The following is a 24,736-nucleotide window of genomic DNA, read 5'->3' as shown; positions in this document are numbered from 1 at the left end:
TGCTGCTTTTATAATCAGTTTACAATTCATTTTTCAAACAAAAATACCAATAAAAAATACATTTTTAAGCTTTATTCACAGAGGTCTTTGGACTCTAGATTGAACACATGTTGACATTATCAATAAGCAACCTTTGACTTTGGGAGGTGATGATAGATGTTTAAATTTAAAAAAAAAAAGAAGCTCAGAGATACTGAAATTATTTAAGTTATGCTGATTTTTTTTTTTTTACATCTGAGATACGTAACACAAACTATGGAAGAGGATTTTTTCTCAGAATTCTGAGAAAAAAGTCAGAAGTCTGAGATTAAAGTCAGAATTCTGACTTTTTTCTCAGAAAAAGACAGAACAGAGAGTATTGATAATACCATGTATGGTTTATTCACGTGTGCAGTGGTGCAAAGTCCAAAGACTTTCAACAAATAAAGAAATGATGGGTAACTGTTACCATTAGGGGTGCAACGATACACAAAATTCACGGTTCGGTTCGGTTCAATACTTTGGTGTCACGGTTCGATATTTTTTCGATACAAAAAAAAAATGTTCATGCTGTTTAATTTGTAATTTATTAAATTTTCACGGCACATTCTGCACCACATCTCTGTGCATTCATCATTTGTTTGAAGCCAGCTCACCTCCTGCAACTACTTTTCCGAGAATACGCTTCTTTTGTGGTTCAGACTCCTTCTGACATTTCTTTGGAGGTGGAGGAACACCAAAGTAATTGCTTAAAGGAGCTTCTTCGACATCTTTAAGAGTTCTAAACAAATGTCTGTCCTCCTCCAGAAAATCCTATGTTTGCAAACATGCATTGCAACTTCTTATCTTGTGCGCATTTTTTATTTTGACAGCGAATGCGCACCTGCGGACCACTTATGTCCAGCCCTGGTTATTTAGCTCGTCATATTGCAGCCACAGAAATTCTTTTGTCCATGAAACCATAAAGCTGCACTTTCTTTTTGCCTTATAGTCTAATTTGTCATAACTTTTCCGTTTTGTGGTAAGCTTTTCTTTGGCTGTCACTTCTTCACCCTGACCTGTCTTATTTGGCTCAGCAGAACTAAAATATATATCCTGCTGCTTTTACACACGCACTCACATAACGCTCAGCGATCAACCTCTCACATGTTTAAGCTGCGGGAGATTTCACTTGCCATGTTTGCATAGTAAGCTAACGATTGATAAGATGATGTCAGAGGAATTGGTGCGCAAATTATCATCACTCACCACTCAGTGCTGTCGCTCTCTATACACAGTTCGCGCGATTGCAAAGTGAAAGCAAAAAACAAGCGCAAATTCAAACGCGATTTCAATATGTCACATATTGACAGTGGCTCACCAATGCCAATGACATAATTACCCAGCTACATTTCCGAAAGAATGCAAAAGCATTGACATAAACTTTTCCTTCCTACGATAGGCCGACGGGCAGGCCAGAGATAGATTTGGCAAAATCGCTAGCTGGGCCCTGTATCTGATTGAGGAATCCCTCATCTTTGGAAAGAGAGTTTATTACAGAGAAATGTCTCTTTCCAAAATAAAAGCTATACTATACGCTTCTTCTGGGCTATATTCTCAGCAGCATATTAAACATATCAGGTCCCCATAAGGAGAATCATGTGCTAACGGCTGTCTAAATGACTCGGGTAAAGTTTGTAGCATGCTGCTTGTTGTTTTTGTCTTCTTCCACTTGTCTTTGCACTAGGATGATGTCGGCGTAAATGTGCAGTCATATTCGTTGTGTTCCCACTAGTGCTGTCAGCGTTAATCTGAAATGAGGTTAACGCCACAACACGGCAAATCTCTGTTAACGAGCTACCGCGGATCGCCCCGTGCGTGGGGCTGGACGGCCAACACGTTAACGAGCTAACTGCGCTAACACACTAGTTCCCACCCATGTAATTGAGCATTGCTGGCACATCCAACATACTGTTTTACTTTAGTCCATGACGCGCTTACCTTCAGGGTCATACGTCACATGAAAACCAAAATATTTCCAAACGCCAGATCTGAATGAGGGTGGGGGAGGTTCAATTTGCCATGTTGCAACGAGAGCTTAGCTTCTGTCTGCTAGCTTGCGCTGGGCTCAGTGAATCTGCTTTCGACTACTCCGCCTAGGCTGCATGTCGAGCACAGATCCACTGAGCGCTCAACACAGACAGCATCGTCAGAAGGAAAGTTGATAAAATAAATTAAAAATGTTGTATTGTTCGATACATATGCGTACCGAACCGAAAGCACTGTATCGAACGGTTCAATATCGATACGAGTATCGTTGCACCCCTAGTTAACATGTATGGGAAGCTAACAGTGGGTATAACTATATATATTACATGTATTACATAACTGTTTACTAATATATCAGTATATAGATATGTAATGTTAATATTAGTGGGTGTATACACATGGACCAGTCTTTTTTTCACAATTACATTAATACATTAATGTAGAAATGCATCTTCTGCAGCATTATAAGGGACACATACAATAATACATCATAGTAATGATTAAACTGTGTTTAATCTGAAATTCTGAGCAAACCTGAAGCTACCTGAATAGTTTAACTTGAACTTGAGGTTGCATTAATATATTAGCTTATGTCAAGTAAGTCCACATCTCTTTAAAAAGCATTTAGCAAAAAGAGGTATTGTTCATGCAAAATATCAAATTTACATCCAGCTATGAAAGAAAGTAATCTCTGTGACCTGTGGTACGCTCTACGTTACAGTATGAGGTAAATCTGAGTCTTTTTCTGGTTTGACTAAAGAATATCTGCCTTCTGATTTTTCTGTAAGCTTGTGGTTTGCATACTTCACTAAAAAGTAGCTGTTGCCTGGAGGAAGACTGCTTATAAAAATGAATAAATGTTGTTTAAGTGTGACCTTAAGGTGCTGAGGGAATCGTGGGCAGGGTTTGCAGTTCATCTATAAGCCTCCGTGACAGAAGTTGTAGTACTCTCAGTTCCACAAAGCCAGAAAGACGAACACACAGAAAGGTTTTTTTGCTTTGTTTTTTTAGTAACTAGAATAAGAGAGATTGGATGGACATTTTGACTAGTGTTGACAAACATCACTAAGTGTATATATGCAGCGACATGAATGTGTGGGTACAGAGCTAAGCTATATATAATTAGGAAAATCTTACTCATGAATAAATTGCACTTTTAAAGATTTTAGACTGTGAGAGAAAATGTTCCATCTCACAAGGTCTATCAGGAAAAATGTGACCTTCCTCAGAGAGAGACTAAAAACCTCAGCAGCTGTCCGTAGCACTGGTGAGGTGATGTCAGGCATCCTTGTGTCCGTGAACTGCCGGAATTGAAATCACAACGAGCCTGTGACCTCTGGAATTGGTTGTTCCAGTGTTTACGTCAGTAATTAGTGGAGGAACAGAGCCTTAGGTTTTGCTGTAGCCTGCTGAGCGTTTATTGATCCCCAATTAAATCTTTTTAAGCTTTCATCATATATAAACAACGGCATAAATCACTACAAATGAAATACTGTTACTACAGAGGTTGGTACAAGTTTAATAAATCATTAATGTCAGTGAACTTAGTTTAATTAACTGTTGTTCCAACTTGGAAATGAGATGAGCAGAGGATATACATTCTTCAATATAAAATATTAGTGAAATAACAATAACAATTTTTATTTTTTATTTTTAATTTTGAGGCTTGGGAAGAGCACATTCAACAGCATGCTAAGGTGCTGACTGATACACTTTTAGACCTTTATATGTGTGGGCACTCATAGAACAGTTAATATTTTAGCTGTGTACTAAGACATTCACCTTATAGTCACACGATGAATACACTAAAGAAAAATGATGCAACAACTATCGAGCCATTATAGTTATTTAGTTATTTATAGTCCCAATCCTCTGTACTCGGGGCCTCGCGTGTTATCACGCAGGCTATCACGACAGGTAAACGGTTAAGAGCTGTTTCCAAGTATGTTGTGTACATTTGGTATCACTGCGCTCAAAGGAGCTGTCAGTACAAATGAAAAAAGAGCATCCTGAGGCAGCAAAAACAAAGAAAATCTTCAAAGGGATAACAGAAATATTAGGAAGGGCAAAATCAACAGTTTTGATACAAGAACGCTTGTGAGCTTAGAAACATGGGGGAAAAAAAGCTTGGACTTAAAGTAAAGAGCATTGTGAGTGGTCATAATCATGACAGGAAACTTAGTGTTATCAGAACAGGCAGCCAATTTAGGAACACTCCATTAGGAAGGCTTATAATTATCCAAATCTATGATGAAGACATAGAAATACAGAGGGATCACCACAAGATGCAAACATGTTCAAAGAAGAAAAGGATAAGATTAGAAATTGCCAAAAACAAAAAAAACAGCCAGTAAGATAACTGTGGAGAAGAAAGTGTGGAGAAGGCTTTGACAGGTTCTGATCCTGAAGCGTACTACATTTAAAAAAGTACAGCAGAGGCAGTATGATGCAGTATGACGCATGGATCAACATCGCTTCTTTGGCACTGGGTCACGACTCACATTTACACAAGTACATTTTTTGAAGTGAACAGAGTGTCACTTTGTGCAAAGTTCGAGCAAATGCAGCAAACTTCACTGGAGGACACTTGAGAGTACAGAAAGGCAATGACCTGAAACATAATGTGAATGCAGCTCAGGAGTTTTTGAAGGTCTGAAAGTGGAATATCCTGCAGTGACCAGGTCAGTGACCTTATCTCAACCTGAGCTTGCTGCATTTCACTTGCTTAAAAAAAAGAAAAAAGATCCACAAACAACTAAAGACAGCTGCAGCAGTGACCTGGCAAACCCATTTTTTTGCTGCTGTCTGTGGATTACAGACATCAGATAGTCAAGTTTTAACATTTCTGCCTTTATTTATTACGATGTAAAACTTTCAAGTTACATTTTAGACCCTGAAAATAGTTTTTCCTTCCCACTTCCTTAATAGGGGGGTCATCTGATTGTTTAGACCCTCTTTACCTTACACTATTAAGCACCTTGAGGTGACTGCTGTTGTGATGTGGCACTATATAAATCAAATTGAATTGAATTAATGTTACAAACTGTCTTCCTGGTTCAGTATTTTGACAGTTGCATAGTCCTCTTGTTGTCAGATTTGATATTCATATCCTTAACGTATAGCTGTTGACAGATTTGTTTACTTTTTTAAAATGCATTTGCAGTGGCAGCCTTGCTTTGATCAGTAAAGACGTTGTATTGTAGGACAGAACATTTGATGGTCTTTCATTTGAACACAGATATGTGAAGGTGGTGTTTTTTTTTCATGTGAAGACACTTATTTAGGCATGTAGAATTAGAAATATTGACGTTTAAACACTGAACAAGCTCTCTAATTTGGGTGTGTGGCGTTAGGTAAATCAACAGCTGTGCGGACAGATCTGGTTCTTTTGTGTTGCTAAGCAACAAAGACATTAGATTATCTGATGTATGTGACCAACTATCTATACGTCTCTGTGTGTAAAACTGAATTCTGCTCGATTTTCAGGGTTTCTTTAGTAAAACGTGAAGCTGTCTGCATGGTTAAACATGCAGTTGATTCATAGCCATTTAGCTCACCCAGCAGTAGCAGAAGAGACATGTTTTAACGAGATATTGAGCACAGGAATTAAGCAGACAAGCCCATGTGGAATATTTAAGGGCACTAGTGATTATGAATAAAATGGACAGTAAATTTAGTGCTCTGTACGGTAAACTGGGAGTGATTTTGGACTCGTCTAATCACATAATGAGGCGAAGGCTGCTGTGGTGGAGGTAGTGCCAGCAGCTCCACCAGTAATGACAGATGTGGGCAGAAGGGAAGAATTTGTTTAAATGAACCTTTGTGTTTAAATGTTTGTGCATGATTTTGGGGATCATGTAAAAGAGAATCAATGGGCAGCGTGAGTCTGTGTAGTCCTGCGCTGATTTCTGTCTGCTTTGATTGATGGTGTTGATTGATTGTGCCGTCGTCCTTTCTACCCCGCTTTCATGCTGCAGTTTTTGGAAATCTATAAAAACTGCCTTTCCCAGAATTATTTTCTGCTTTGTTGAAGCAGTCAGGCACCAAACGAGTTCACTGGGATGTTTACAGCATCAAGTTTAACTCTGAGACTGGTAAATTTGTTCTGTTTGAACAGTCACACCAATAAAGCTTCTTCAAATACACCCCTCCTCCACAGTCAGCTGTGCCTCGAGCCAAGCGCTCATATCACGAGCGTGTGTTTCTGTGTTGGTGTTTGTTTACGTCTCGTGTTTTGACCAAACCTTGCTCAAGACGGCGCTCGAGGCATCTTCTGCAGCTGTGAGCTCATCAGCTCTCCGTGTGCGGATGAGTGAATGTAACCTCGCTGTGACATATGCTGCTGCTGCTGCGTGTCACAGTATTTCTCTCTAGTCTAGGCTACTTTGACACAAGGTCAAACAGAGAGAGCATCTGGTGGACGGGAGATGGAGAGTATTTGAGGAACGTCGGGGAGCATCTGGGTGTGCTCATACATGGAAAAAAATACCAACACACACTCTACAAATGCTTTCACATGCATAAACATTTATCTGATGCTACCACGTACTGTCTCTCTCAGTCTTTTGGAGACACACACACAACACACACACACACCAGTGCAGTAATAGCAGCAGCAGATAGGGGCTGCTGCAGGACTGTGGAAGTCATCCGGCCAATCCGCTGGTAGGTTTTTGTGGAGCCCGGCTTCACACTGGTACATCTTTTCCTCTTTTTTTCCTCCCGACGGTCGTCGTCTCTCGCCATCTATCCGTGTCATTTTACATCTCCCATCCCCCCCGTCCTTATCTTCTTCCCTGGGATTAAAATTGGCTGTAGCTGGTTACTGCTGTGTGCTGGAGCAGCAGTGGAGAAGCAGAGGCAGGAGGCGAGTGAGTGTGGTTTCACCAAGGCGGCAGAAGATGTGCGGTGGATGGTTGCAAGGCTAGAGGACGCCTGGGAGGACAGGCTGTCTTTGGATATATACCTGTAGAGAAAGGACCGCATCTGGGCCAGGTACTGATGAGGTGCCCGGCTTGCACAGCTCTTTCTCTCGGATGTCTTTCTCTCTCTGAGCATGTATCGGTGTGTATGTAAAGATATATGTATGCTGGTGTCTGTGCATGTCAGAGATATGGCCTATGCATGAATGCATAGCTGCGTGACATCATGGTAAACCCATCTAGAACAATCACTGTCTAGTAGTAATGCCAATCAAGATTTCATCCTGTCTTCCATCTATTCCTTTGTTTTCCTCTCCTCTCCTCATTTCCCTTCCTTTCCTATCCTCTCCTCCTCTCCTCTCTCCTCTCCTCTCCTCTCACCTCGCTCTTTTCTATTTGTGAAGCATTTCATGGTGCTTCGTGGCCTTGCTAAAATGGTGTCAGTTTACATAAGATGTTAGACTAAAAGGGTTGATCATTTGAGAATTACAGTGTCACCTGTGTCAGGACGGTGTATGCACAGTTCCAATGTAAAGAGTTTCCTATGAAAGGCAGACACTGCCTGAATCTTAACTGGTATCCTGAACGCTGTCAACTCCATTTGGCAGGAGGTCACTAGAGTATGCATGAGTGAGGAGGGATTTTTGTCATTTGTAAATGCATGGCATGTAACCTCATCCCTCCCGCTGTCGGATGTGATGGTTTTGCATATCGAATGCTGTGTGGAAAATAAGTTCCCCTCCTCTCATCCTCCTGGGCTTCTTTGGTTTCAGATGAAGGGAGGAGAAACTATTCATGGACATTATCACACACACACACACTATATGCCGCATAGATATGTTGGCCTGCTCCTTAGCCTTTTGCCCTTATTTTGTTTGTCATTTACTTTTCTTTGTTTCAGCTCAGTGACATAATGAAAAGGATGAAAGCTCAAACAGCACGTAATCATCAGAGACAGAGAAGGAGAAATGAGGATGTTTGAGCTTCTGTCCTCTGTAGCCTTTGTCACCCAACCTGCTGACACCGCACATTTAGACCCAAGGGGATCACTGGTTTACACAATTGCTCTAGTAGCCTTTGCTGTTTTGCTTTGTTGTGAAAATCATTGCAAGCCATTTTTTTCTCATGACACTACAAAATTGTGTTTTGTTCTTTTCCCCCCCCTTTAACATGCCGTTTTCTCTTTTATTGCTCCTCAAGGAAGTTTTATACTGTTAAAATATTCCTCAGTGTTTCTCTTTGTTAACAGCTTTGGCAGTCTGTGCATTCTGTATTGGTGCGCTTCGGCTTTTTGTTGGAAAATATTAAAGAAATTTACTCAAACTTGAAGATGAAGAGCTTCTGAAGTAGCTGATATTCATGCATTGATGCTTTGTGTCATTTTAAACTTTCAGTTTTCCATAACGGGTTTAAAGTTGTGTGTTCTTTTTTGTTTAATAACTGGTGCTTGTTCTTCCGCTGCAGTGGAAATCCTTTTGGTGGTTTTTGAAACAGTCTGACTTGGATCAAGAGAAAAATGTCCTTTGCCAGTTTGTGTGTGTTGTCATCAAGCTCTAACCTCTCTCTCTCTCTCTCTCTCTCTCTCTCTCTCTCTCTCTCTTGCTCGTTTTGTGTTTTAGGGGGGGTGGTTGACAAGGATTTGCGGCACTACCTCAACCTGCGCTTCTCCAAGGGCTCAGTGGACCACGACCACCAGCAAATCATCAGAGACAACCTCTACCTCCGCACTGTTCCCTGTGAGTCCACATCACCCTTTATCGCTCCTCTCTTCCACCCTCTGGCCTCCATCACTGCTGCACTCCTCTTCTTTTTCTTTTTTTACTCTTCTTTGATCTCATCCTCTCTGCTGCCTCACTGTATGTCTGTAATTGTCTCTTTCATTCTCTAGCACCATTTCTTGGATATCATTGTCAACCCTCCTCCACCAGCTAACACACCTTGTCTTTCTCTCCGCTTGCCCTCGAGATGTTACCCTCTTATTTTACACACACACACACTCATTCTCTCTGTCTCTCGCCGTCTATCGCTCCTTCTCTTCCCTCAGTCGTCCGGCTGCCGAGCTTTCAGCCTGAGGTTTCCACGGCAACCACCCTCTTGTCTTGAGGCTTGCGTTGTGGTGATGCCCTGCCCCCCCTTTAGCACATGCTAGACATGCACAACATACACAGATTTCTTTCTGTGTGTGATGAATTTTACACGGTGACCAAATGAGATGTTACATGTGAATGTTTTTGTTTTTTTTTTGTCTGGGTTTTTTTTTTGTTTCTTTTGTGGGTTGTTGTCTTTTTTGTTTCCCCGGCACGTATGCCTTTGGCCTGTTGGGCGGCGATGTCATTGTGTGATTAATATTGAGGGGATGCAGGGCCCAGCAGGATCTTCCCGTGTCAATACAGGCAGCAGCTCATGAATCAGGCCTGATGCTTGAGTCTGCAGACTGCATGCAGCGTGTGGATCAGCTCGCTTTGCATGCAAGTTTGGTGAAGGGTTTTGCTCTCATCTGACATGTTTCATTATCTTCTGTTAATAGGCCAATTCATATTGCAGATTCTGGTACAGACGCATGAGGAAACAGAGCTCGGCTTGACGTCAGCGATGGGTGTTTTTGTACTGGCTGCTTCTACTATACTAGATGTCCTCTCTGCCGGTGTGTTGAGCTGCTGACACAGAAGTGATTGTTTAATACGGTCCCACAGCTGCACAGTTCCTGAGCCCCTCTCTCTCACTATCACTCTATCGCTCTCTTTTTTTTCTCCTCTTTTTCCCGCCGTCTTCATCTTCTGCTTTCGCTCTCTCTCATGTTCCCCCTGCTCCCCTCCCACCCTCCTCTGCCTCTTTGATTTCTTTTGGTCACCACCTCACTTCATCACATTTTCTCTCCCTTTCAATTTTAACTCCAGGCGGCCTTCTCCTTCTCCTTCTCCTTCCTTCTGCCTCTCCGTTCCTCTTTCTTTCTCAGACTGTTGGCTGTGTAATAGTGCAGTGAAGGCAGACTGACAGGGTGACGACAGAGGTGGTGTGGACTGGCTAAGCTTCAACACTTCTGCCCTGTTGAGGCTGAAGGGCAGCACGTGTCTGTTTTGGTGGTTTTGTCGCCACATTGCAATTATAGTCCCCTTCCAGGGCTTTATGGGAACAGAAAGATGCTCATTCTGCGTGATGTGTTTGAGCAGTAATGACATCCCCATAATTAACTGCCTATCACTTAACAAAGCTGATACAGTGTAATGAAGATTATAGAAATTCCAACTCATAGACCTCCTGCACTGCGGCTTTGAATTATCATATGCTGATTATTTAAATGTCATTAAAATGCAGTTGTAATACTGCAGGAATCCCCCAAATTTATTTTAATGGTGAGCACTTTGTACTACTTACGCTGTCTCATATACACTAATCAGCCACAACGCTGAAACCAGTGACGGGTGAAGTGAATAACATTGGCTTTAATATCAGTGGCAGCTGTCAAAGAGCAGGCTGTGCTTCACTTTGTGAAGTTGGTGCGCTGGAAGCAGGAGAAATGGTCGGGCATTAGGATTGGAGTGACTTTGAAAGTTTCCAAAGTATGATGGTTAGAGGAGCAGGTCAGAGCACCTCAGTAGGGAAGTGTTGTGTGGTGTTCCCTGTATGCAGGTGTTAGTACCTGCAGAAGTGGTCCAACATAGGACAGGCAGTGAACCGGTGAGAGGGTCATGGGCTCACAAATTGCTGATTGAAGGGCATCAGAGGGGCACTTCTGTAGCCGGTGCAGCATGCATGCCATGTCCTGAAAGCTGAAATCCTTACTGCAGCAGCCTCGGTTCGCCTCAGGTCATTTGCTGCGTGACATTCACCCCCTCTCCCCCCTTACTTTTTACTGTCTTATCGAATTAAGGCATATTTTCTCCACTATATCTCTTTTTTTTGAAAATAGGGGAACACAAAATTTAGAGGGAGCTGTGTGCTTATTCCTATCTTTCCAAGTTGTGATCAGAACCGGACAGCAGAGCAGTTAAGGAAGGTGTTCTGATGGTCTGATGATGTGTTTGAGCACAAGCTGGCAGAGACAGTTTGATGCTCTAGGTAGCAATTTGCTGGGTAATCTTGGGTCCTGTCATTCATGTGGAATCTTTTGTACCTAGGTAAACATTTTTTGTTTTGTTTAGTTTTTTTTCCTGATGGCAGCGGCCATCTCTTTCAACAGGATAAAGCCACACTGCTGTGCTCCTCAAATCCCTGCTGTAATTTCTGGAATGCATTCAACCTTCTGTTGACCTGGCCTTGAGGCCCCTCTCTTCACCTGCGCAGGACTTAAATGACCTGCTGCTTATGTCATAAACCTCAGAGGGTTTTTTTGGAGTTCATGCCTCAGAGCTGTTCAAGGAGACCTACAAAATATTTGAAAGGTGGTATTAGTGTGGCTGATCAGTGTATAGTCAACGCACGATTTCCTGGCAGTCTGAGACTCGCATAAGCAGGCGTTGCTCAACCGTCAGTGACACACCATCAGAAGGGCCAAAAACAAGGTTGATGGTCCTGAGTGCTGCACTGCTCGTACCCTGTGGGCTGTTTGTTGTTGTGGTTTGGAGCGTTATAAAATCAGTGTTTTTTCTCCCTTGTCTGCAGCGCTCTGACCACGCTGTCAGTGCCGGTCTGTCAGCTTGACGAGCAGACGCCACTCTGCATCACAACACGCTGTCAAAGACGTGGGAGGAGGTGTGTCTGTCTGTGTGTGCGTGTGTGTTTGCGTGCGTGTGTTCATACAGCTAGAAGACTCACATGCTGACATCGACTACTGCATCCTGTTACATCATTCAGCTCAAGGATTGTCCATTCTTTCAGCAAAAATAATGAAATGAACATACTCGTTTACTCTCGGTCATTAATAACCGTATACAGATGCTGTATTGTGGCCTGCAGCCTATTGTGTGTGTGTCTGTGAGTCTTGCTCTGTTTGCTTGTGGATTTTTACTTATTTCAGGTTTATTTTGCACATGCGTTCACGCTTCAGCAGGCACACAAATGGTAGCAGGACGAGCACTTCAAGGACATGTGCATATTTGTTACTAGGACAGGCGATAACAGTCACTGAAGACTGAGAAAGATTAAAAAAATAAGAGTAAACAAATTTTTAAGTGACACAGGAACTGGTAAAAGTGTCAGGCAGTAGAAACAATATTGGCAGAAAAGGAGATTTTTGGACGTGAAGGTAGTAAAACTTGAGAGAGGTATCCCACATTTCAGGTTGAACCATTTGATGAGATTGCTGCTGTTTTACAGTCTAACTTCTCAAGCCTTTTGAGCTTTTGAAAATTTCCAGTGCTATTTTATTTGATTTTGCAGGGCTACGTTGACCTCTTCAGAGCCTGAGCTCTTGTCGGAGCGCCTGCTGTTAGGAATTTAGAGAAGAGTTTAAAATGGTTTTGCTCTCTGCATATTAGCAATGTGAGTGCCTCTTTGATACAACTGCAGGTGAGAGCGTAAGACGGGGAAAAATTTCTAAAGGAGTGAAAACATCTGGAAAATACAAGAGGAGAGGAAGGAGAGAGGTGTGGGTACAGTAAATTGAGGGAGCGAGGGGGGGTGAAGGTGATGGATGTGGACACGAGCAAAGAGGCTCTGCGAGAAGATGGAAAATGGGGAGAAGAGGAGGTAAAGAGGAGGAGATCAGCAGGGGAGAGAGGGGAGGGGAGAAGGCAGCGGCAAAAGATGGAAAGTGAGAAAGAAGAGTCGATGCAAGTGGATGTTAAGAGGATGGAGGGTAGAGATGTGGGGAGAAGGTCGGACGTGCAAGGAATGAGGGTAGAGGGAGATATGAGGGAGCCTCGTAAGTAATACCCGGGAGGACCATCTCCTTTCCTCCACTCTACTCAGAGGCATCAGTAAAAGGCTCTATAAATAGCTTGAACAGTGAGCAGCACATTCCTCTACTCAGATAGCCTATAAATACATGCAGCTTCTGTCACTTTACATCCACTGTTCTGGACACATGCTCCCCTGCAGCTTCCGACAGGGAATCCTCCTCAGACTGCAGAGGAGGAGCAGATAAAGATGTTGAGCTGAACGGGGCCAAGATGCTTCAGATGGTGATGGTGATAGGGGTGACGGATGTCTGATAATGATCACGGTGATGTGGGAAATTTGTGGAAGATGAAAGACACTTTCTCACCCTAATGCATGCAGCAGATCTTAATACACACTCGTGGTAATGCACACCATTCAGTGTTTGGTCATAGTACGCAGGAAGTGATATAGCACATGAAATAAAAATGCAGTAGTGTGCAAAAGAGCCATCGCTCATTTCTTTAGATTTTGCTGGGAGGATTGGAAATGGGTGCAGTGATTTAAACATTTTAAGAAACAACATGGAAATACAGCATTTAAAGCAAGCAGCTTAAAAGTCAGTATTTGATATGACCATCTTTATTCTCCCTCAAAGCCTCTTATAAACTCTCTTAGACAAGATTTTTGTAATTTCATTAAGTAGGAATATTTCTCCAGTTGTCTGTTAAGGATGCTGCTTTAATAATGTTAAGGTCCAGGTTCTGGGAATGTGTTTTCTATCCAGGTATGGGATCGTTGTCATGATATGGTGGACGCTCCCTCGTGACCTTCCTTTTCATTTTGGTGACAGTTTGACCCCAAATTTTTAAGTGTAAATTAATCACCCCATAAGACCTGTTGTAACAGATTTTTGGTCCAGTTCTTGTTTAATTTAGAATGTCTCAGCATTTTCTCCCTGTTTCTTTGGCCTCCGCTTTTCCAGTGAGAGCATTTCTAATGAGTCTTCAGTGAATGAACTGAAGGTGTCTTCATTTCTTAAAGACATGAAGACACTGCCCACCGGCTGTAGTTTCCTCAGATTTTAGGAGGACAAAGTGCACACCATGGTAAGATATGTTTTCATATATATGCTTTGTCCCTAGCACAAATGTGTGCTAGGGACAAAGCCAATGGCTAAAATGAGTTAAATAAGAACTCTAAATGAGCACTCAAAGCACTTTTTAACACAACCTCCATTTACCAAATAGCACACACATTCATAAAAGCACTTTTTCTATACCTGGTCTTCTCCACACATGCAGTGACACCACGATGGGGGCGAATCAGGGTTCAGTATCTTGCCCAAGATTTCTTCAACATGTTGACAGGAGGATCCGTGAAGCGAACCACTGACCTTTCGATCAGTAGACAGCCGCTCTACCTCCTGAGGCGCCCGAAAGAAAATCTTTGGAAAGACCTTCATAAAGCCTGGAAAGCTATTCCTCAAGACCATGTTAAAAAATAATTACAAACGCATCTGACCTCTTGGAAGCAAAATATATATATATAAGCAATTAGGGAGTGAATCAAGACTTTTGCACAGTGCTGTAGTTAAATACAGCTGTTTTAAGAAAAGCTGTTTAAAACTACTGCTCTCCTTTTGTGTTACGTAGCTCCAGCCCTGTCCTTCATTTTACTTTTTCCCCTTTTTAACTGTTTGCACACTACTGAGTGTATTTGCAGTGAAGGCACTGAAGAAAGCTAGAGTGCTTTAGTGCTAAGAAGAGCCTCAGAAAAGCTTGGCAACACTTACAAGGATGGTTAAAAATTAAAATCGGTCACCAGTGTGTGTACGACTGGACAGTGTGCGTCTACCAGCTGAAGCCTCATATTGTAGTTTTCTCTGCTTTCCTCACAGTCATTGGTACACTCACACTTCCGCAACCTTTTGGCTCAGACAGCATGCTTTCCAATGTGGCGATGTGTCGAAGTTGGATTTGAATTCATTATCCTGTTGATAATGTGCAGTCAGATGAACAGCACCTATAAATACACAGGAACAAATTCTGCACCTCTAAATGAACACTCAGTCCATTCATCTGAAACGATTTGCTCGGAAAGGGGAGCTGTCGCTGCCGTTATCTACCAAATTCTCCCACTTCCATCTGCGTTTGATTTTTGATTTTTTTTTTAATTTCCCTCATTTAATTTGAACGACTGAAGAGAAATCTGTGATTTCTGCATCCAGAAATTTGTTCTAAAATTTAATCACGAAGAGGTTTGCAGTTGGAACGCATTCGTTTTACTTACCAAGAGTTAAATCCTGCTTATAGATTGCTGATTAAATTACACTCATATTTACAAATATGAATGTGAATGGGCCTCAGTTCTAATTTAGCACTGCGGCTGATGATGAGGCAGAGGGGGAGGAAGAGGAGTGATGACAGTTATTTCAGGATGTTTGTCATGATGATAATGGCAAAGTTCAGCGAAGTGATAAAGATAAAATTAATTTCTCGTGTGTCGATCTGCGGGAGAATGATTTGCTCATATGTGCACAAAACGCACTGTACTTACGCATGAGTGTGCATTTGTGGGGTTTCTTTGTACACTGTTGCATTGATTATTCTGTTTGTGTCTTGAGATTTAATAGGCTGGTTTAATAAATGAATCATGGGAGTTTTACATGCCATTCTATGTTAAGGTTTTGTGTGTTTTTTGACTCTTTATATATATATGTGTGTGTGTGTGTGTGTGCGTATGTGAGAGAGAGAGAAAGGGGGGGAGAATACATCATCCCTCAGGGACTCGCTCCTTAAAGGGGTGATTTGCCTGCTGGCTTGCTCCTGTTAAAGAGCTGGCTGACATGCTTTGATGTGGTTCTGTGCTCCCTGCAGTGTGATTGGCACACTGGATTAATGTTGTTCCACAGATGAAAGAAACTGCGAGTGAACGATATGAATTTTATGAAATGAAAATGGTAAATATTGAAGATGATTAATGAATTGGTTATGTTTGCAAAGTGTTTTCCATGTTAAGCTCTGGACAGGTGTCGTCTTACCTCCTTTTTTTCCTCTCCTCAGTGTGATCTTCTCACTCAGCAGCTAATCACAAAATGAGTTTTCCTGTTTGTTGGTTTGTTTCTTTGTTTTTTTGGAAGCGTTTTATATTTACAGTGGGGCAAAAAAGTATTTAGTCAGCCACCGATTGTGCAAGTTCCCCCACTTAAAATGATGACAGAGGTCAGTAATTTGCACCAGAGGTACACTTCAACTGTGAGAGACAGAATGTGAAAAAAAAATCCATGAATTCACATGGTAGGATTTGTAAAGAATTTATTCGTAAATCAGGGTGGAAAATAAGTATTTGGTCACCTCAAACAAGGAAAATCCCTGGCTCTCACAGACCTGTAACGTCTTCTGTAAGAAGCTTTTCTGTCCCCCACTCGTTACCTGTATGAATGGCACCTGTTTGACCTCATCATCTGTATAAAAGACACCTGTCCACAGCCTCAACCAGTCAGACTCCAAACTCCGCCATGGCCAAGACCAAAGAGCTTTCGAAGGACACCAGGAAAAGAATTGTAGACCTGCACCAGACTGGGAAGAGTGAATCTACAATAGGCAAGCAGCTTGGTGTGAAAAAATCAACTGTGGGAGCAATCATCAGAAAATGGAAGACATACAAGACCACTGATAATCTCCCTCGATCTGGGGCTCCACGCAAGATCTCATCCCGTGGGGTCAAAATGATCATGAGAACGGTGAGCAAAGATCCCAGAACCACACGGGGGGACCTGGTGAATGACCTGCAGAGAGCTGGGACCAAAGTAACAAAGGTCACCATCAGTAACACACTACAACGGCAGGGAATCAAATCCCGCAGTGCCAGACGTGTTCCGCTGCTGAAGCCAGTGCATGTCCTGGCCTGTCTGAAGTTTTCCAGAGAGCACATGGATGATACAGCAGAGGATTGGGAGAATGTCATGTGGTCAGATGAAACCAAAGTAGAACTTTTTGGTATAAACTCAACTCGTCGTGTTTGGAGGAAGAAGAATACTGAGTTGCATCCCAAGAACACCATACCTACTGTGAAGCATGGGGGTGGAAACATCATGCTATGGGGCTGTTTTTCTGCCAAGGGGACAGGACGACTGATCCGTGTTAAGGACAGAATGAATGAGGCCAAGTATCGTGAGATTTTGAGCCAAAACCTCCTTCCATCAGTGAGAACTTTGAAGATGAAACGAGGCTGGGTCTTCCAACATGACAATGATCCAAAACACACCGCCCGGGCAACAAAGGAGTGGCTCCGTAAGAAGCATTTGAAAGTCCTGGAGTGGCCTAGCCAGTCTCCAGACCTCAACCCCATAGAAAATCTGTGGCGGGAGTTGAAAGTCCGTGTTGCTCGGCGACAGCCCCAAAACATCACTGCTCTTGAGAAGATCTGCATGGAGGAATGGGCCAAAATACCAGCTACTGTGTGTGCAAACCTGGTAAAGACCTATAGTAAACGTTTGACCTCTGTTATTGCCAACAAAGGTTATGTTACAAAGTATTGAGTTGTATTTTTGTTATTGACCAAATACTTATTTTCCACCCTGATTTACGAATAAATTCTTTACAAATCCTACCATGTGAATTCATGGATTTTTTTTTCACATTCTGTCTCTCACAGTTGAAGTGTACCTCTGGTACAAATTACTGACCTCTGTCATCATTTTAAGTGGGGGAACTTGCACAATCGGTGGCTGACTAAATACTTTTTTGCCCCACTGTACGTTCCCGTCTCCACTCCACCACTGTTGCTTTCTGTCTGTGGTAGTTTAAAGATGTGCGTGATAAGCTCGGCTCATTCTGTGATGGTCATCGCACACTTACACCTCAGTGATTTCACGTGTTTTACACTGGTTAACCTTTACTTTTTGCCATAAGCATACTCACTGGCCACTTTATTAGGTGCATCTTGCTGGTACATTTGCTTTGAGAGTTTAATTCTTTGAGGCACTGAATCAGCAAGGCGTTTGAAACTTTCCTCCTTTAGTCCATATTTACATGACAGGATCACACAGTTCCTGCAGATTTGTTGGCTGCTCATCCATCATTTGAATCTCTTGTCCTACCAAATCCCAAAGGTGCTCTAATGGATTGGAATCTGTTGACTGTGGAAGCCATTTGAGTACAATGAGCTCATTGTCATGCTAGAGAAATCAGATGGCCTGAAGTTTGTGACACGGTGCCTTTTCCTGCTGGGTGCAGGCATCAGAAGGGATGTGGTCAGCAACAGTTCAGTTAGGCGGTGGCATTAAAACGATGCTAAGTTAATACTAAGTGCACCAACAAGATATACTCCACACCATTGCACCACCAGTGTTGGGAAGGTTACTTTTAAAATGAATTCCATTACAGAATACAGAATACATGCCCCAAAATGTATTCTGTAAAGTATTCCGCTACGTTACTCAATGAGAGTAACGTATTCTGAATACTTTGGATTACTTAATATATTATCATGCTGTTTACAACTACATGAATGTACTATTGCTGTGATTTATTAGTGTTACTGAAGGTCCGCGGCTCCGAACTGTAGTAAAGGGACCTCTGACTAATACGGTGGGTTCTGTGTCGGGCTCGTAGCTGAAAACTAGCTTTACTTTGTTGTCTGGGTCAACTTTGCTAGCAGAGACAGAGAGAGGCGTTGAAAGGCTGCTCCCACGGAACTTATTGTTTTTGGAGGAAAACACGAACACGGTGTACAGTCGAGTCTTAATAGCTTACTTACAGCTGGGCTCGTCAGGCACTCTTCTTGGCTGCAGTGGTTATTATTATATTTACATGCTTCCAGCTCCCGTTTCTGCTCGATGACAGCTCGTACTTTTCCTTTTTCTCACTCCCTCACTCACAGACACATAACGTGTATGGCAGTCCATTCTCCCTGCAGCACGGACTACACTGCCTATGATGCTACATTCTTTAGAGCTATACCTGTAGCATTCTGCCTATTAGCTTAGCACAACACAACAAAAAGGCCTCTTTCACCCAGGAAACACGCAGAGAGAGAGCGTCACCCTGTAACCATGGCAACCGTAACGCTGCCACCTGGAACAACAGAACGTAGCTGTCAAACAAAACCCAAACAGTCCTGACCCGCGATAATATAAAACAGGAAAGTACCGCCGTGTAATCCATTTATTTCAACAAAGTAACTGTACTCTAAATACCACCTTTTTAAACGGTAACTGTAACGGAATACAGTTACTCATATTTTGTATTTTAAATACGTAACGGCGGTACATGTATTCCGTTACTCCCCAACACTGTGCACCACCAGCACCCTATATAGCTAATTGATAGCTAATTCTGACCCTAACATCAAAATGTCACAGCAGAAATTGAGAATAAACAATTTTCTTTTCTGTTGGTCAGTTTTGGTGAGATTGTGCAGTTTCCTTTGTCTTAGTTAACACGAGTGACACCCGGCGTGATCTCCTGCTGCTGTAGCCCATTTGCATGAGGTAGGATGTGTGTTCAGAGATGCTCTTCTGCATACCTTGGTTGTCATAAGTGTCATTCTGATGCTCAGTTTGAACTTCAGCAGATCATCTTGATCATGTCTGCCTGATTTGCTGCCATGTGATTAGCCGATTACATATTCCTATTAACACACAGTTGAACAGGTGTACCTAACAAAGTGGCCAGTGAGTATACCACACACCGCCTCTGTGTGAGGATTATGCTACCCCCCGCTTTCATCCTTCGTCATTCAGATCCGCAGACTAATAAAGGTGCTTTTCAGCCTGTCGCGGTTGATTTCCATCACCGCAGGAAATTCCTCGGTGCAAGGGTAATTTCTCAATGTCACGCAGACACCGACTCCGCCAGACGCTGATACATCTAGCAAGCAGTTGTCTTTGCAGCAGCCTCTGGATCTGACAGACAGACTTATGGAAGGAGCTCCACACCTGCTGCAGTGTTTAATCTGAATGCACACTACCAGGTATCATTTAAAGAAGGGATTGACTGCCTGCTTTAGTTTACAGAGGAATTTTGAATTCCCTAGAAAACCATATTTTGTCATCTGCTCTTTCTGATGGAGTAACTGACAGATGCATTGTGATAGTCTTGGGTTTTAATGACAAGCTAAAAACACACAGAATCTCATTTCATTTTTATGTCCAAACACAGAAAATATGTCAAGCTGAAGGAAAAAAAACACATAGAAAAATACTTTAAGGTGTGTTTTGGTGGTATGCAGAGAGTTGCTGAGATTAGAGCTGATTTGAGTTTAACTTATTTGTTTGGCGTCAATATAAGAGCATATTTGTGTTCAGTACATTACCAGATCCCTTTAATAGGAAAGTTTTGCCCCATGGCATAGTCTCCAGGATCTTATTTTAAAACCCCTTCTAAATGAACACACGCGAGCAATCCAAAGATACGGAGTTTGAACCTGCTGTGGCTTTTTTTCTGCGTGGAGTTTATCTTCTGCCTGTTTATCTGTTAAGGTTATTGGTGACTCTGAACTGGCCGTTAATGTGAGTGTGAATGGTTGGCTGTCTCTCTGTGCTAGCCCTGCAAGAGACTGGTGGCCTGTCTGGGGTGTATCCAACCTCTCGCCCTATCACAGCCTGGAAAGGCTCCAGCCACTCCCACCCAATGCTGAATAAGATAAGCGACGGTGACCACTGAGCAATAGCCACATTAAACAATCAAATATTGTTAAAAAAACAAGCTTTAATATCTTTGCAAGTATTACTATATACAATGAAAGGTCTCTGAAAATGTTCTTCTTATTGATGCTGATGTCTTTGCTGCACAACAGTGAGTAGAGTAAGTAGACATGTCTGCCAACAAGCAGTTAAAACTGCCATGGTCCTGCACCGCCGGCAGCTGTCAGTGCAGCATTTGCTTGTGGGACCAGGGACAAGACAATCGAATCGTTGGTGTTTCCCTCCTATAACGTCTCTGGCATTATTCTGATTGCAAAGACACTTTCCTCCAGTAGGAAAAAAAATTACATAGAAAATTATCTAATCTACTCAGAAATGACATGTCATTTAACCCGGACTGCTTTAAAAGGGAAAGAACACGCATAAAATATTATTTTGATAACTCTAAATGTGAATGATTATTGACAGCATGAACACACTGACATTTTTTCCAATACATTAGCAAATAACTACACCAATTATTCAGATGGTTGATAAGTCAAGGCTGCAAAAATGGCAGACATTAGCTGGTTTTAGAGCATTTGTTTTTATGTGCCGTTAACAATAAAAACAATCTTCATAAGAAAAAATGCAAAATAGTCAATCATATAAAAAATGAGCAACACAGTCTCCAAGTGACGCGGCGAGTTTATAATTTGTGCATCCAAATGTTAAAAAGTCAACACGTACAGATAAATAATCACATAAAAAAAAAACTGGAATAAGTCAGTTAACCAGCTAACGTCCCATCGTTTGATTAAAGATGCTGTTAAGGCTCTTTGACATTTTCAGTACTTGGTGCAAGAGACAGGATTAATTTTTTTATTGATAAACGATTTATTTAATACGCTGCTCGACATCAGTAATGATGCAGCCTTCCTGAAACTGCCAGGTAACGGAATAGTTCACCATTTTAAAGAATTACTGTTAATCACTTTCCAGCACCAAACGGGTCGACATGACTGATGCAGCTTCATGAGCAAGTCAGTGTAATTTAGAATACGTCAAGCCAATTTATCACTGTGTTTGGTCAACATCTGCCTTCTTCAATCTGCTGTACAGCTGAGAGAATCAGATAATAATAACATAAAAAAATATTAAAAGAATACAAGTAAGAAAACAAATGTCAGGTTTAAAAGCTCCAGAATAAATAGTTTTTCTGGGAGTTTTAAAAATATCTGGAGAAATCCAGACGTGAAAAGCAATTTTTTTCTGTTATTTAGGAGCAAATACAGTAAAGGTCTGATATCCAGATGTTGGTTCTGCACCTCAGAGCAACTCAGAGCATCTGCTTAGCAGACCTCGGAGATCTAGTGGAAAGAGATATGGGGCCACTATCCCGTGTAATGACTTAAAAAAACAATATCAAATCTTAAACTGATTGGGAGTTGATGTAGGAGACTGTGGACCCGAGCAGCTGCGGTCGACAAAGAAAGACAGACTGACACCTGAATGAAAAAAATCTTTTACAATAGTCAAGCTGAGACGAAATGAAAGCATCTCTAACCTTTTCAAAGTCTCTAAAGGAAGAGAAATGGCTTCAACTTCACAAGTACCAAAGCTGAACTAAGTTAGCTTTGACAGCAATATTTGTTCATAAAAAGTGAGCCTTGTCAAAAGATCACTCCCAGGTTCTTGGTATCCCAGAAGTCTGGAACAATATAACTTCAGTTTTCTCAGTCTATCTATTTCCCCTGTTTTCCTGGGCCTGTAACCTATCCTAGCTGTCACAGGGTGAGAAGCAGGGTACACCTCGCACAGGTCACCAGTCTGTTCGCGCTCATATTCACACCTACTGCACGGTCACTTTTATAACCAATTAACCTTTGGGAGGAAGTCAGAATTCACAAAGACAATGAAGGACCCCAGGTGGGGTTTCAACCCAGTACCTTCTTGCTGTAAGGCACCAGTGCTAACCACCACACCACTGTGCCATTCCTGTTTTGTGGTGGTTTGAAATGTCTTTTCGTTTCTCCCTATGTCTTCGGTAAGGAAATAAGGAAAAATCAAGGATAAACAGCCAGCCTAACAACAGATCCACCTACTGCACATCCAAAGCTCAATAATTCTGCTTGTTTTAACCTTTATACAGCCTTAAATGTGAAGTGAGATGTCCATATTATGGAGATCCTCTCTTTTTAAGAGCCAAGAATGGAGCAGAATCTGTTTGAAACTGAGCGTTTGGAGCTGTGTGAAGCCGGAGCTTCTGGATCACAGGGATCATGTATAAATGCACAGCCCTCATTATTTGAAGCTTTCTCCACTGCAACAGTATATATGTGACAGGAAATAAGGAAAAGCTTAGAAAGTCCACCTTAAATTTGGTTTGTCTGTAGCAGAATGAGCAGTGAGTCTCACACCTGTCTCTCTCGCTGTCTCACTGCTGATTGCAGCTAGACTGAAATGTGGAGCAGAGCCTTCTGCCCTGAGAGAGATTTACACTGAGACATGACATCCAAGTCTCCTAGTCCTCCCAGCCTGCAGTTCCCTTCAGAGTAAAACCTGTCTGCTCAAACAACAGGTAAATTACTCCGAGGTAACCAGGTGTGAGCTCTGGGTAGCCATGCTGCAAAAGTAATTGATTGATGAAGTAAGAGTTGGCAACGAGCACACACCTGCAGCAGTGCAGAGCAGAAAAGGATCAAACTGAAGACCTCTGACACTGTGACTAGTAAAACGGCTCCACATGCAAAGCGGTGTGTCATACCTGACATAAATATTATTTATGAACAGCTCGTGTAGATATTGCTGCTTGTTACCATGGTGAGTCTGTGTTGCCAAGTACTGATGTGTTGTCGTGAGAGCATACGCTCCTGTCAGAGTGTTGCCATGTTGTGTCGCTGCATCTGTAGCCCAGGCTTTGTAGTGTAAATAAGGATGCTTGTGTGTGTGTGTGTGTGCTCGATCATACTTCTTCTATAGCCCTGCTGTCACACTTCACATCTGTCAACTGGGAAGAAGAAGAAGGAAGGAGGAGAGTGAATGAAAGAGAAGACCAAAGTGTTAGACAGAGCCTGAAGAAGAGACGAGAGGAGTGGAGAATAATCAAGGGAAAGAGGAGCGGATTAAAAAAGACAGGGAGGGAGTAATGGGGACAGAGATCAGCTATAGTGGAACGAAGAGCGACGAGGTAAATTGGAACAAGAATCAGGAGAAAGGATGGACGGATGGATGGATGTGTAACTGAGACAGTCTGTTGTGGTGCTCTGCTTGCTCTCTGCTAGAACCGACTGTGGGTAAACGGGTTCAGGGTTTTGAGGACAGTGCATTGTCTCTCTATTTTTTCATTACACTGTAACAAGATTGTGTCTTCTGACCTCACCTTCTAATAGATGTCGTTTTTTTTAGCATACAGAATTTTGAATATTATATTAATATATACCCACCAAAGGATGTAGCAGGGTTAAACAGATAAGCAGAAAGCACCACGTGCTAATTCAGTTGAAAAGATGTGCAGCATAATAAGGTGAGAATGGACCTACATTTAGTGTGCTATCACTTCTGTACATGCACGTATAAACCTCCTTGTTTAGCCCACTAGAGGATTATCGTGAAAGAGTGTCACAGCTATTCACCTTTTCAGGGAGTATTTTTAGTTACAGTTAGATTTGGTGTTAATTCAGTCTATGTAACAAATTCACTCAGCTCAGAAACGAATATGAGGTCTGTGAGACAAACAGCTGCGCTTTAGTACAGCACAACTGTGGATTTTAAATTAAACAATCAAGACGTGGCTGAAGTACAGACGTTCAGCTCTTCAGCTTTTTTAAAATAAATATTAAATTAACTGTTTAGTATTTCTGTTTTTTTCCACATTTATATTGACGCACTCCTGTTTTCAGATGCTTCAAGTTATTTGGACAAAATAATTTTGTCATAATTTTACACATAAGGATTGTTTTTAATACTTGGATGAAAATCTTTTGCAGGCAAAGACAAATGTCTGAAGTCTAGAAACCACCGAATGCTGTTTCATTTCCTCTGAGATGCTCTGCTAGGCCTTTACTACAGCTTTGTCTTCGATAACGATAAAAGCACGCTCTGCTGTGTTAACATCAGGTGACTGACTAGGCCGGTTTCTTTGTCTTGGGATTCCGTTTTGCAGCGTTTGGCTGAATCTTAGCAGATGATACGGTGCCGTGCGCTTCACTTTCATCCTGTTACTTCTGTCAGCAGCCGCATCGTCGATAAACACAAGTGAAACGTTTGCACCTGCATCCATACGTGCCCATGCCATGACATTGCCTCCAACATGTTTGACCTTTAATGTGATAATGTGTTTCTTTCCTTCTCCATACTTTTCTCTTCTCCATCATTCTGCTAGAAGTTATGCCTGGTTTCATCTGTCCAAAGACTTTTT

General features: G+C 42.1%; 1 protein-coding gene across 5 annotated transcripts in view; it reads left to right on the top strand.

Moving 5' to 3' along the window:
- Positions 1-24,736, top strand: part of magi2b (membrane associated guanylate kinase, WW and PDZ domain containing 2b) — a 90,984-nt gene that overhangs the window by 18,301 nt on the left and 47,947 nt on the right. For all 5 annotated transcript variants that reach the window (XM_085167986.1, XM_085167987.1, XM_085167988.1 and 2 more), the window contains exon 2: positions 8,549-8,665. In XM_085167986.1, coding sequence (XP_085024112.1) covers positions 8,549-8,665 — 117 coding nt within the window. The remainder of the gene's footprint in view (positions 1-8,548; positions 8,666-24,736) is intronic.

This window comes from Neolamprologus multifasciatus, chromosome 7 (assembly GCF_963576455.1).
Source record: "Neolamprologus multifasciatus chromosome 7, fNeoMul1.2, whole genome shotgun sequence".
NCBI classification, from domain to species: Eukaryota; Metazoa; Chordata; class Actinopteri; order Cichliformes; family Cichlidae; genus Neolamprologus; species Neolamprologus multifasciatus.
This window is presented reverse-complemented; position numbering and strand designations above follow the sequence as displayed.